This window comes from Lissotriton helveticus, chromosome 2_1 (genome assembly GCF_964261635.1).
Source record: "Lissotriton helveticus chromosome 2_1, aLisHel1.1, whole genome shotgun sequence".
Classification (NCBI taxonomy): Eukaryota; Metazoa; Chordata; class Amphibia; order Caudata; family Salamandridae; genus Lissotriton; species Lissotriton helveticus.
The window spans coordinates 1,570,559,594-1,570,572,625 of record NC_136059.1 but is presented as its reverse complement, the minus strand read 5'-3'; the positions used below and the strand labels follow the sequence as shown (position 1 = coordinate 1,570,572,625).

The 13,032-nt window shown below is 47.6% G+C and overlaps 1 protein-coding gene across 1 annotated transcript in view; it reads left to right on the top strand.

The window, feature by feature from the left end:
• RNF38 (ring finger protein 38) overlaps nucleotides 1-13,032 on the top strand; it is a 745,333-nt gene that overhangs the window by 274,264 nt on the left and 458,037 nt on the right. The window contains exon 2 of the mRNA XM_078676542.1: nucleotides 4,263-4,333. Within this exon, the coding sequence (XP_078532668.1) occupies nucleotides 4,263-4,333 (71 nt within the window). The remainder of the gene's footprint in view (nucleotides 1-4,262; nucleotides 4,334-13,032) is intronic.

The following is a 13,032-nucleotide window of genomic DNA, read 5'->3' as shown; positions in this document are numbered from 1 at the left end:
GTGTGTGCATGGCAGTGGTGGTGTCCGTGTGTGCATGGCAGTGGTGGTGTCCGTGTGTGTACGGCAGTGGTGGTGTCTGTGTGTGTGCATGGCAGTGGTGGTGTCTGTGTGTGTGCATGGCAGTGGTGGTGTCCGTGTGTGCATGGCAGTGGTGGTGTCCGTGTGTGCATGGCAGTGGTGGTGTCCGTGTGTGCATGGCAGTGGTGATGTCCGTGTGTGCATGGGAGTGGTGATGTCCGTGTGTGCATGGGAGTGGTGGTGTCTGTATGTGCATGGCAGTGGTGCTTACGCTGAAGCATTAGTGTACATGTTCACCTCCAGTTATCACTTTCTTGTGTATGTTACATGCTCCTCGATAATCTGTGCTGACTGCCGAGGAGCTGCAAAAGAGTTACATGCACTCAAAAACGTGCTTTTAAGCTGCTGGACTGCACTGTCATATACCTTCCTTTTGTTGGGTCGGAAGTTATGAACTCTGGGATTGCCTGCTCCCAGAATAATTGATCAAACCAGAAGACGTGAAGGAAGCCGCTGTATCTCCTAAGATAATTTCTCGAGGAAGCACTTACTTTAGACGGCACGGGAAAAAAAAAAAAGCATGGCTGATTATCAGCGCCGCGCGCCTCTCTGCAGACTCCCCCTGCATTCCACAGAGGCGCGCGACGCGATCCGGCCTGCCATGCATGCCGTGGAGACAAGACCTGGCCGCGCGCACAACGTTATCCTATGGAAAAACGCTGCGCGCGGCAAGGTCTTGTCTCCCTTCGGCCTCTCAGACTGCTGAGACGCCGACAATAGTTCTCTGGCGAGAACGTGCTTTCAGCGCGTTATAGCCGAGCCCTAATGAGGGGCCTTAAGAAACAACTGCAGTGCCAGTCTAATTGCTTCAAGGAAAATTGGCACGCTGGTAACATTGAAAAGGTATTCGGCTTAATGCTTGGGTGGTCTTGTGTCGTCTGCCTCTGGTTCCATGGACTGGAATGCTCTCTCTCCAAACCTCTTAATTTGCAGTCGAGTTTGCAAAGTTTGTGGAGAGAAGCTACGACCTACCTGTGAACTCATTTCTAAATGCTGTAAGTTGATTGGATTTTTGTGCTCTGCTATTTTATACGTGGATTTATATCGAACGTGAGATCCCCTCCCTGGTCAAAGTGCTAGTGAAATACAAATTAGTCTGGAATGACAAATTTGTTCCATAGTACCCTTTTTCAATATCTGGTGTTGATTAAAAAAAAATGAGCTGAATTGAAGAGAGAGAATTGAAAAATCCTGCAATGGTTTGGACAAAGAGTGATATATATTTGACATTTCGTAAAAATTAAAAATACAAATAAAATGCAAGATTGGTCCTGGTGGAGTACAGAGCTGGGCATAAAAATAATTACAGGCAGAGTAGTACCACTTCTTCTGGTTGTGATCTTTCTTCAGCAAACCACTTGAGTGTACAGACCTCAAGGACCATACTGCTACGGAGATAAAAATGCTAGTTGATGGATCCCAAGTCAGGGCGGCACCTGAGATGCACGTGTTCAAGGAATAGGCAAGGGGAAGAAGTAGATCAGTGGCACGAGTGATTAGAGCTACTTTGTTTTATGTAGGAAGGTGTACAGCATACAATGCAGGCTAGAGAGTCTTCCTGGCACATCCAGCCAGGAAAGATGCACAGAGCCACTTCTCATGTTGAACACTTTATCAATCATTTGATGGTGTTCCTAACAAAGCTCACAAAGAAAGTGGGTTACCCTGGGCACCTTTTTGTTATGTTATCCAGAAGTAACTACTTTAATGTTGGGATCGCTCACAACTTCATTAGGTACTGCTAATCATTCAGCATTTGTGTAGCGCAGCACCGTCACCCCTGGGGGTATCTAGCCGCTGAGGCTGCTGAGTCTCTGTCGAAAAGCCAGGTCTTGATTTTCTTTCTGAAGTCCGCCAGGGAGGATGCTGTACGACGGTGGAGGGGCAGGGTTTTCCAGGTCTTAGCAGAGATGCCAGAGAATGAGCGGTCCGCGCTGCAGCTGCAAAGGATGCAGGTGTGTGTGAGGGCGAGAGTGGGAGAGCGCAGGTATCTCGCAGGTAGGTAGAAGTTCAGTCGATGGTTGATGTAGGATGGTACATGGTTGTGTAGAGCCTTGTGTGCGTACATGAAGATCTTGAACTGGCATCTCTTGTGGATGGATACCCAGTGGAGGTTTTTTGAGGTGGGGGTGATGCGGGTCCATCTGGGGAGGTCCAGGTTGAAGCTTTCATTAAGGTGTATCAAAGTATTTGTCTTTAGTATTTCTACATTATCTACCTGCAGCATTTTTGTAGGTACCAGGAGACCTGCTGTACATTAGAGGTTTCACTGGACCAAAGCACCAAGTTATCTGTGGTTTGTACGTATTGTTACGTGTTTATGTGCAGGGAGTGTGGAGCAAGAACTTATGAAAGATAATTGTGTGAAATACAAGCACTTCTCCCAAAAAATCATATAACTGTGGTATTCCAGAAATTTGGACAGGCGTGATTTACCACTTCTACTTCAATTAATTGCTAGTATTATTTAATGGGAATGTTCGGAACAACATTTGACCTCCACAACCAACTTTCTCTGTAAACGTCTGTATGGGTGGGCGTCCGCACTAATGTACCATGTGGAGCGATTTATTAAAATTACATGATCCCATTTTGTTCCTCCTTAGATATGGTTTCTATCCACTGTGTCATTTATGTTTACAGTATGGTTTTCTCAAATGTATTGTAATGTTACTACTTTTGTGAAATGCTGTATGAGACCCTTTGTCTTTGATATTCTCTATGCGCTTTATAAGTGTTGATGCACATGTTGTCGTCATTGAGAGGATAATCCACAGTTCAAGATTGCATCAGAAGCCCAAGTTTCCTCATCCAGTTTAAGCAGTGTGTCTTGAAGCCCTGACCTAGAGCAATGTGGGAAGGAGAGATACATTGTGGTCTTAACCTCATTTACTTCCTTGGGTGTCTGACACTGGCCCTGCTAAGAACTGGACTGCTTAACAAATTTGGCTTACTGCAATAGCCTCCTACAGGCCTTCTCACTAATTTCCCTACCTTTCGAAAAGACCTATCTTTCTATGGCCTTTTCAGCCTTCCTGTAGCCACCTCCACTTGACCATCCAGTCATCAAGCAGACTGGATCAAGGTGTCCTCCAGGCGCTTCTGCAACCTCCTCCTTGTGGTGTTGAAATCCTTCTGTCATCACCTTTCCTTAATTGTGTGCCAATGATCTATTACAACCCCAGCAGACTCCTTCCATCACAACCACTATGGTGCCTCCTATTCCTGAACACCCTACACCAGGTACTTTTCCTCCTTCACCGCATCCGTCGACCTTTGACCTGCCTCAGCCTGCCTCACTAGCCTTCATAGGCTTTCTCCTAGAAACCTGGATTCACCTCAATTCAATTGTCCCATAATCTGGCCCCGTCTGAAGCACAAAGTGCACCATGAAAACTCCCTTCTACATCACTTACCAAAACAACCACGCATATTCCACATTCCCAAAAGTCATTTGCGACCATCTCAAAAACAACAAACATGCTGTAGGCATGTTTGAACTGTCGATTCCAGGAAGTTGCTGCAGGCTGAACAGAATTTGCATGAAGTTCTTTTTCTTTTATTATTTTAAAGGTTTGCTAATTTCCTCCATTTTCTTGCTACGCTGGGTGCTTTTTTCCATCAGCAAGAGTCGCGTTTTGTATTTTGTGTACGAAGAGAAATCGAGCGCACCCAGCACAAGCTTTCAGCGCACAAAATTGCGGTAAATAGCAGTTTGGCTCAGATTAGCACCACAGGGGCACTTTAATTACCGCTGGCCTAGGAACACTAAGCTATAACTTTCCTCCAACTCTACTTGCAAAAAAACACCTGCATTTAAACCTGTACATGCTGGTAAACAGCTCTGCGAATTAATGTATACAGTGGCCCAATTGACAACATTTTATTTTTGTCACAATTTTATTTGTAACCCCTTGTAGTAAGGTTTTTACTAAATACACCCTTCTGTAGTAACCACAGAGAAGATAAGATACATATATTTCAGTTAATAAAAAACATGAAATATTACACAGATAAAAACGTTAAAAGAACGTAATTCTGCTGAAATTAAAGTCAGATTTTGAAAGCAGTCACCACAGAGCTTGACCGACAAGCACGCCGCTATATGAGGTTTCTAGGTTATGATGTTCAGTTTTTTCTGTTACTTTTTTTTCTTACCATACCTCCTCTCTTGGCTTTTGTAGGGAACATGAGCCCTCCCTTCCATCGCCAGCCACACCTTCACGAACATATTCGCAACGATGACAGTGACAAGGTAAGGTGCTGCTAAACTGCTCTTCCCCTTTGGTAAGATCTGCTGGTGTGTTGTTGAATGATATGTCTGCTTCGGTTTGCTGGTGTCCGATGTTGTAGGTGGGAAACGCCTGGTGTAGAGTGGTAGGCCTCCTCTTGTGAAGCAGTCTTCGAAAGTGGTGGTTTGTTTTTAGTAAGCCACATTTGTGGTAATTGTCTGATTTGTGGCTTGTTTGTTGTTCACAAGGAGGATGTGGCTCGCCCCTCCGAGTTCCTTTTCTTTCTCTCTCTGCTTTGTACACTTCTGGGAAATTGTTGAGTGCTTTGCCAAGATGTCCAGGCTAGCCCGAGCGCATACTCTGATTAGGTAGATCCAGAGTACAAAGGGGGGGCTGCAACTGCAAGTAACATTGCAACTCCACCCGAAGCAAATTCTCCACAACATAAAATTCAGTAGTGGGGAAAACAGGAGTAACAAACCAATCTCTCAAAACGTTTTTTGTCTATTTAGAAGGAGAGAACTGGATAAGGGACATGGCTGTTTCATTCTTTAAAACCGATGTTCAGAAACAAAGCAGATCATGGGCTGTAATACGTATTGGCATTGTTTGCACCCGGCGCACCTTTGAAAAGGTGCGTCGGGCACAAAAATGCCAATGCCCCCTATTATGGTGAATGCGCTGCCCTGGGGGCAGCCCCAAACTCTAACTGCAATGGGGGCAGCGCATACATGTAAAAACACGGAGCCGCTGCTCCGTATTTTCACAGTGCAGGCGGGCACCCTCCTTCACTTTCAGAGGGATTAGAGATCCCGAGGCAGTCATTGACTGTACCCCTCCCCTGCAAGGGGATGTGTGGGGGTCCATTATACCCCCTTTACCCTCTGCAGCGGGCTGCTGTCAAGAGGCACACTGACAGTGCGCCACCTTTTAAATGGCTTACTGTCAGTGCGCCTTCTGAGGGCTTCTTTGACTGCCCCGCGCCATATTACAGAAGGAATTTGCTCATTTGCATAGGGCACGCCCCTGTGCAAATGAGGGAAAATCCTCTGGTGATAGCTCTAGTGCTTTAAGTGTGCTGGCGCTTTAAGTGTGCCAGCGCTATTGGAATTATAGAAGGGGATGCACAAGCGTCTGTTCCTCCTTCTATAGTACCAAAGTGCAACGGAGGCACGCAAAGCGGGCACAAACGCCTGTTGCGCCTCCGGGGCACCTTATGGGATACGGCCCTTGGTGCACAGAGGTCCTCAAGCAAAAGCAAGTCAAGTTTATGAAGAGATTGTGCAAAGGTAATTTGGCAAGATCAGGCTGGGTCCAGAGTAGAGTAAGTAGGATATTCTGCATCTAGTGTTGACAATACACCTTAACTACACTAGAGGTGGGCGAGCCACTGAAAGCTCGAGCCTGAAGCATGGTTCTGGTTCAGCTCGAGTTCCTGTTGGACCCTCGAGCCCATGTCAAACTGAGCTTTCAAGTGCCTTGTGCCTACCTAGCTCCCTATGCCTGGGTGTTGCCACAGCTAGGAATTTAAGAACTGGGGAGCCAGGTCTGAGTCTCGGCGTCGGCTCAACATCCAGTGATTTAACCTCTCCGTCCCTATTAACAATTAAAGGTAGCCTTGTGTAATGCAAGTGGTGCTAATGGAAAGCGCTCAAATACCTGACGGTCAAGTTCTCTCTAAGTAGAAACTGCAGAAAAATGCGCTGGGGTAAAAATAAAGCCTTGGCCCTGCGGTAGACGAATAGAAAACAATTTACTGGCTGTTTCGTACACAGTGAAACCAGAAAACTTGAATACATCCCGGATTCCCCGCTTAAACTGTGTGATTTTAGGGACAGTAGGAGAGTAATGCAGGCTCCTGTAGCCCCTGCTGTCACGAGGTCCCCCAACTCTCCAGGGGGCCACCAACCCTTCAGCTGGGCCCCATTCAGCCCAAGGTCAATGAATATCTGTGAGTTATGGGATTGTCAGAGGCCCCTCATTACATTTTACAGGGGCGCCTCTATCATTTTACATTAAGCCACTGTACTGTGGTGCATTAAACAGCCCAATCTGAGATGTTCCTGTTTCCTCTTTGCCATTGTACCACATAAGCCACTGAACCAGGAGAGTGCCTGCAATTGTTTTTCTCCAGTTTGGCCTAGTCACACGCCACCACTGGGGTGCATTGAGATACGTGGTGCCTCAATCTCTTCTGAATTTCCATATGGCCAGGTATCGCCGATGTCCCTTGGATGAACCGACCCCCAGACTCTCCCACTCCCCCAGACTCTCCCACCCCAACAAACCCATGTCACTGACAAGAAAACAAAACAAGTTTTTCTTTGGGTTAGGGGTCATAAGACTCCCGGCCATATTTATTCACACATATACATAAAAAAACACATTTTACGTTATGCACAGTAAACCACAATTGTACTGTTTCATTTGCAGGCGTTAAAACCTAGCCTTAACAGAGCCACTAATACACAATGTTTACCTAACCATAGCTAAAATTGTTCCGGTGTATCCTGCAATATTCTTCTGCGAGTTTATAACTGGTCCCAATGTCCCTTCCTCTTAACACACCTTGGCCAATGAAATGGACATGGGTGGGCTCCTTCTTAGAGGAGGACCCCATCCATCGACCTACCCTACCAGGATGCTCCTGTGCAAGGGGCCCGTGTGCCCACTAGGATACCTACTTCAGGCTACCCCTACACCCCTCATTTCTCCACACCGAGGGCCTGTGCTGGCTTGCGCCTGTGTGGGTAGTTGGCAGGTAAGGACCCCGTGGCAGCGCCCGCACTCAACCCTGCACCCTTGCAATCTCCTTTCGACTTGCTGCCAGCACCTCTTGGAGGGTCCTGTGACGCCACTGTTATTTTTGGTGTAAAAGGATTCCTTGCATGGACCTGAACTGTCCCACCAAGCATGACCTCACCCGCCAGTCAACATAAATACGACATAGCAGGTAAGACCTGCAAGAGAAAAGAAGGTTAGGCATGCCAACAGATATTACTAATGACCTCAAATTACTCCATTGGAATTGCACCATACAAAACATTCCATAGCTTCATCACCGTCAAACACATTATCCCACAAAAAAACAACCTAGCTCTCCCCACCCGGCACTGCTTGCCTTGGGGATGGTGGGCGGGAAAGGAAAGAGACTGCGGGAGATGAGACGGGGAGGGGGAGTTCTGGATCTCCTGGTGGTGTCCTGTCCGAGGCAGCGAGCGGGAAAAAGAGACCTGCTTGCCGCCTTGTGGCACCTTTTGTGTGGCGGGGTTGCCGCATTGCTAGGAACGACCCCGGAAGCACTTTAGTGCCAATCATGCCTGACCCTCCCCAAATATGACCCGGCGCCCGCGCTGCAACCCCCGGTTCGGCCCGACTCGCTGGCATATGCGCAGCTCCCCAGAGTTGGGGCAGCTTTTGTCAAAGGTTTCTGTGAAAATCTCCTGGGATTTGAGATTAATTTGTAGAAAATTGTGCATTAGCATACATGCCAATAGACCTGATTCAGGCGGGAGACGGCTGATTTTTCAAGACAAAAATGGCTTTATTTCAGCTGTCTCCTGTCTCAAATTGCATTTTCTACAATAGAAATCAATGGGGAATTTTCATTCTCCCGATTTTTTACTTTAAATCTCCCACGTCCCTGTCCTAAAATGTTGGCATGTATGCATTAGTATCACCTTATCTGTCTCTCTCACCCATCCTGCTTTGCTCAATCATATGCTTTTCTCTCTCCTTCATGACCCACCAAATCTTGCTTTTCCCTCTCATCTGACTTCTTCCCTTTTCTCTTTCTTGCCTTCTTCAGATTATTACTTCTGATGATCTCTCCTTCTCTCCCCACACCCTTCTGCACACACACACTATTCTTTCCTTTTGCTTTCTCCTGTACCTCACAGTGGTTCGAAGTCCAAAGGAAAATCAGGCGCAAACGGTCGCTGCTCTCTATTTTCCATTCTGAGTCTGCCACAAAAAAATTCTCTGACAAAATATGCATGGGGGAAAGAAGTTCTAGTTCTGAGCTTTTTCAGAATAGAAAGGGAGAAAATGTGTATTTTAATCGTGTGGTAAAGCTGAAACCTGAGTTATGACTCACTCCTACTTGCAGCACTTCTTACTTGAGTGGTATACCAGCCTGGAAAACAAAAACAAGGTGCGACATTTCCTCCAGGCAGTTTGTCCTCTATAATTCACACCTGGTTGAAATATATTCCTAAATCTTTTCTCCTCTATCACTACCTTCCCCCTCATCTCTCTTTCTGGTTCATTTTTGTCCTTTACCTTCTCTCAATTTTCTTTTTTTTCCTTCTTTGTAGGTCGAGCCTGGCGAATGCTGCGCGAAACGCTGTGGCCAGCGAGATCTATTGTTGCTGACTTGCCTCGGAAGTGGGACAGGAGATGGGCACGGGCAGGTTATTGGCGATTGGAACTGGTGTACAAGCACGTACAGCCACCCGGTGTGCACATCTCCTGTCCCGCTTCCTAGGCAAGTCAGCCTCCTGCATTTGCATTTTTTTTTAATGCTCACGCGCGCTCCAAACATACAACATGCCCCACTTACCGGCTCTTGTGGGGACTCTGCGCTGCTCCTCGGCTGGTCTCCTCATGGCAGGGAGGCCTCTTCACTCGGTCACTGGTGCTGAAATACGCGGGGCTCCGTCATGCTCACAGGAGCCCCGCCTAAAATCCTGAAGCGGCATCCACAAAGGCGGGGTGGGCTCCTGTCGGACTTCCCTCTGCGGGGTGGGCTCCTTCACGCGGGCTGCAACACGCGGGGCTCCCTCAGCTCACAGGAGCCCCGGACACTGCAGCGCGCTCCATTCCCCTCCCATGTCCCAGGCAAGGTTGCCAACACGCATGCTCAGTACGTAAGAAATGTATGTGTGCACGAGTAGCTGTTGTGCCGCCTGCTTCCTGTGAATACGCACCCACGGAGCTTTTTGTGGAAGGTAAGTGTGTTAGGGGTGCTTCTTAAGTCCTCTGCCAGAGTGTGCCCAGCTCAGCTGTGGGGCTCTGGGCAGATGCCCTCGAGGGCAGAAGCCAGACCTGCTCCTCTTCTCTTGTGTGTTGTTTTCACACTGTGCTTGCACAAGGCCTGGGTGCGCGTCTCTGCCCACCGCTTGCGGTCCGGATGCACGCGCACCGTCAGTCGGGACTTCATATGGATTTCCAAACTGAGCAATTTCAGGTCCAGAAAACTGGGCCACAATAGTTGCCAGGAAGTGTATCTGCCTTGTGCATACCCCTCCGTCAATTCGCAATGAGGGCCTTAATGAATGGTTCTTTATATACGCATGCAACTTGTTGACAAAGCGCCTTGAAACATGGACACAGTCTCTTTGGTCACGCACGTACGGCTCCATTTTCAGTGCACGCGCGTTCATGGTAATCCAGTTGGCGATTGAAGGCAATGACGGGTGCGCACAATCCTCATTTTTTATTGCAAACACGGAGAAAACCACAAGAAACTTACGTGCTACCCTTAAGGACATGATTTTTTTTTAGTTTCTAGTAAATAGAAAGCATCACAAATGTGGTTTGAAAATTTAGACTAATCCACATGCATTCTCCTAAAGACGTTCGTGATCAGGTGGGCTGTAGACCGTCTCCTGTGGACGAAACTTTCACACTGGTTTTAAGTGGTGAGTCGGGTTTTCGTTCCAGGACCGACAGTCATCATCGGACCCCTGCATTTAATCTGTAGACTAAATTATTAAAGGCCGAACCGGCCCTGCTGAAGACAGGCTCCAAACAAGATCAGACATATCCCTGCAGCAAGACCCGGCACTCCCTTTCACACGTGGACCAAGTAACCCCTGCCCATCGCCCCTCTCGGCTCCATGATTGGCACCATTCGTCCAATGGGGGTGGGGGAGTTAGGGAGTCTAGAGGGGGCGTGGTTGATGGCACTTATCCCCAGATGCCGGGCTAGGGGCTTGGGGCTGTAACAGCAGGGAGCTGGCTCCCACCCCCTTTGAAGCCGGACCAGGCTGGAGGAAGTAACGGGCCTGCCCTTAATGAAAAGAGACAGAGCCGCAGGGAGGGCAGAGCAGCACCGTCCTGGGATCTCACGGCAGAGCCAGCCCCTGGCCGGGACAGGACAGCAGCCAGTCTAGGGACAAAATAATCACTAGCTCCCGGAGTGCTGCCCCCCCACCACCCGCCAGACTCTGGGGGAAACATACTGCAAACTTTAGAAAGTTTCAGAACCTGGAGAGCAGGCGGGGAGTTGTGTGTTTTTGCCTTCACTCCCCCCCGGCCCCCCGCATCGTTCAGGTCTGCATCTCTTGCTTAGCACTCAACTCTTCCCCATCTTCTATGACTGTGCGTAATCCCTCACCAAGACTCCTCTTCGTAACCTGTTCGCTCATCCTTCGATGCTCGACTTCACAACTAAACCTCGACTCTCTTCTGCCATCATTTCTCTCGGCCCATTTTGTCCTGTTTATGTCTGTTTCCCCTGTTTGCTTCCCACAATTGTTCCCCCCCACACTCCCTGCTTCACTCTCCCCGCAACTTAACTCCGCCCCTCCACTCTGTGGCCTCTCCCCACCCCTTATGTCTGGATGTGCAGGGGGGGGGGCTCTCTCCTCTGCGCCTCTTGTCTTTGGGGGTCTTGTGCCTCCTGCTGGCCCTGTTGACAAGGTCCATGCTGGGACTAGCCGAGCTGGGTCCGGCTGGAGGATGGAGGCGGACAGCGAGCAAGACAGCATCAGCGTGGAGTCAAGAAAGCTAATGGTACATTTATCACACTCCTGGCAGACTTTAAGCAGGTGAGAGGCGTGAGTGACACAAGTTATTTATTTATTACAGTGGGGTATAGAGACCCATGGCCGGGGAACATAGTAAGTTAGCATAGGACATATTAGTGACGAATCACTGACTCCTGTGTGGGTTGTAGAGTTCCCCAAAAATTAATTTAATTTGGTCCCTCATGCCTCTGGGTCTCGGTGCCACAGCACCTGCTGCACAGTTGATAGCTATGTCCCTGCCTGAGCATTCAGTTTGCAAGGTCGTTTTACTTGCATTCCTTTCACTTATGGGGTAACGCAAAAGCCTAATGGCATGCTTTATGCAAATCAGCGCTGTCTCAATACCAGGGCTCCCTTACATGATTTTGTATGCACAGGATTGGTGCACTGCGTTGCATACTCACACATCAGATTGGCATTGCTGCATAAGTTAGCCAGTAGTGGACATAAGCTTTATACACTTTTTAATATATAGCTCAGAGTTCTGCTGTGCCACAATTGGTGTAATTTGTTTTCCAGCAATTAATAAGGACGTGATTCATAGAGCTTTTACTTACCATAAAACATTTTCAACCCTGCCACATAATTTGTTCGTCCCCGTGTTGCATAATTTCAGTGGTTTTAGATATTAATCGATTGACCGCAGTGCCACTGTGAATACAGTATTAAAGCTGCATTTTCCCACAACTCCACAGCCTGTAGTTGATAGTTTTCCAGTCCTATCCAGTTAAATGTCCAGTTAATTGAGCTTTCATTCTAATAGAGAGATAGTTCTACGCTCTGTTTAAGCTTTTTTTATTTTTAACTTTAATGCTGAGCGCGGGTCCCACTTCAGGGACCCCGCACTCTCTGTAATGCAACAGGGCTAGCATTTTTTCCAAACTTTGACCCATTGGTATTTTAAATGACAATGCCTTGTATTATTTCAGGTTTTTTAAACATAAATAAAAGGCATTGTCATTTACAGTGCCAATAGCTCAAAATCTCGCAATTGCGAGACCTATTGCATTGCAAATGCTTGTTCTGGGAGACCTGGAGTTTGGGAAAACCGTTTTGACATCGAAAACTGGATACCATATCTCTAATACTTTCAGAAACTTCACATTCAAAAGTAAACAAGTGCATGCAAAATATATTTCCATTTCTTAAAGATAATGTATTTATTTATTTCTGCAGTTCTAGATAGCGCTGACTGGCCCAAAGGGCATCTGAGCGCTTTACATTAGTATCAAATATAATACTCGAGGCCAGATTCACTTTTTTAGGCATAGGGAGATTCAGTGATTTGCCCAGAATCACAGGATGTTGAACCGATGCTGGGGCTCAAACATCGTTCTCCAGTTCCAAAGTCAGCTGCTCTGGCATAATGCCACAAATATATTTTTTTTAAAACTACTCACACACTTCAGAAGAGCGTTATCACACCTTTATATTGTTGACTTTTCCCCAGCTCAAACTTGCCCCTATGCTCATCCAGCCACTTTATTGGCAGGCATCTATCTTTCATTGGTTTTCCATTCCAAGGTGGGAACCCTTTAAGTGAGGATGTGTGCATGCAAAGGTACTGTGTTGCAATAGTTTCACTTTAAGGAAAACTATTGCAGGATGCACGTGCACAGGTGGCCATGTTACAGTGGATTTTGCCATAAATGATGCAAAGCCAGGATTGGATTGGTAACGCGGGCACTCAGGAAATGGCTGAAGGGTTGGTAGCCGAGTTCTAGCTGTGGGGCTGCTTTTTTGGGCACCCTGGGGCTGTCTATGTGGACAGGATGCTGCCAGCGGCCCAGTGGGTGCCTGAGTGGGCTTTCTAGAGGCAGATCGGCAGAGGCATCACTCCCTTTCTCTCGCTGTGCCGGCCCATTAATGTATGCTTATTGAGCGGGGGCAGGGGGCCTGAACAAAAGTGGTCTCACTTGCATTCATTTGTGGCTCAGCAGTGTGAACTAATCTGTGCATTGTTTATCTAA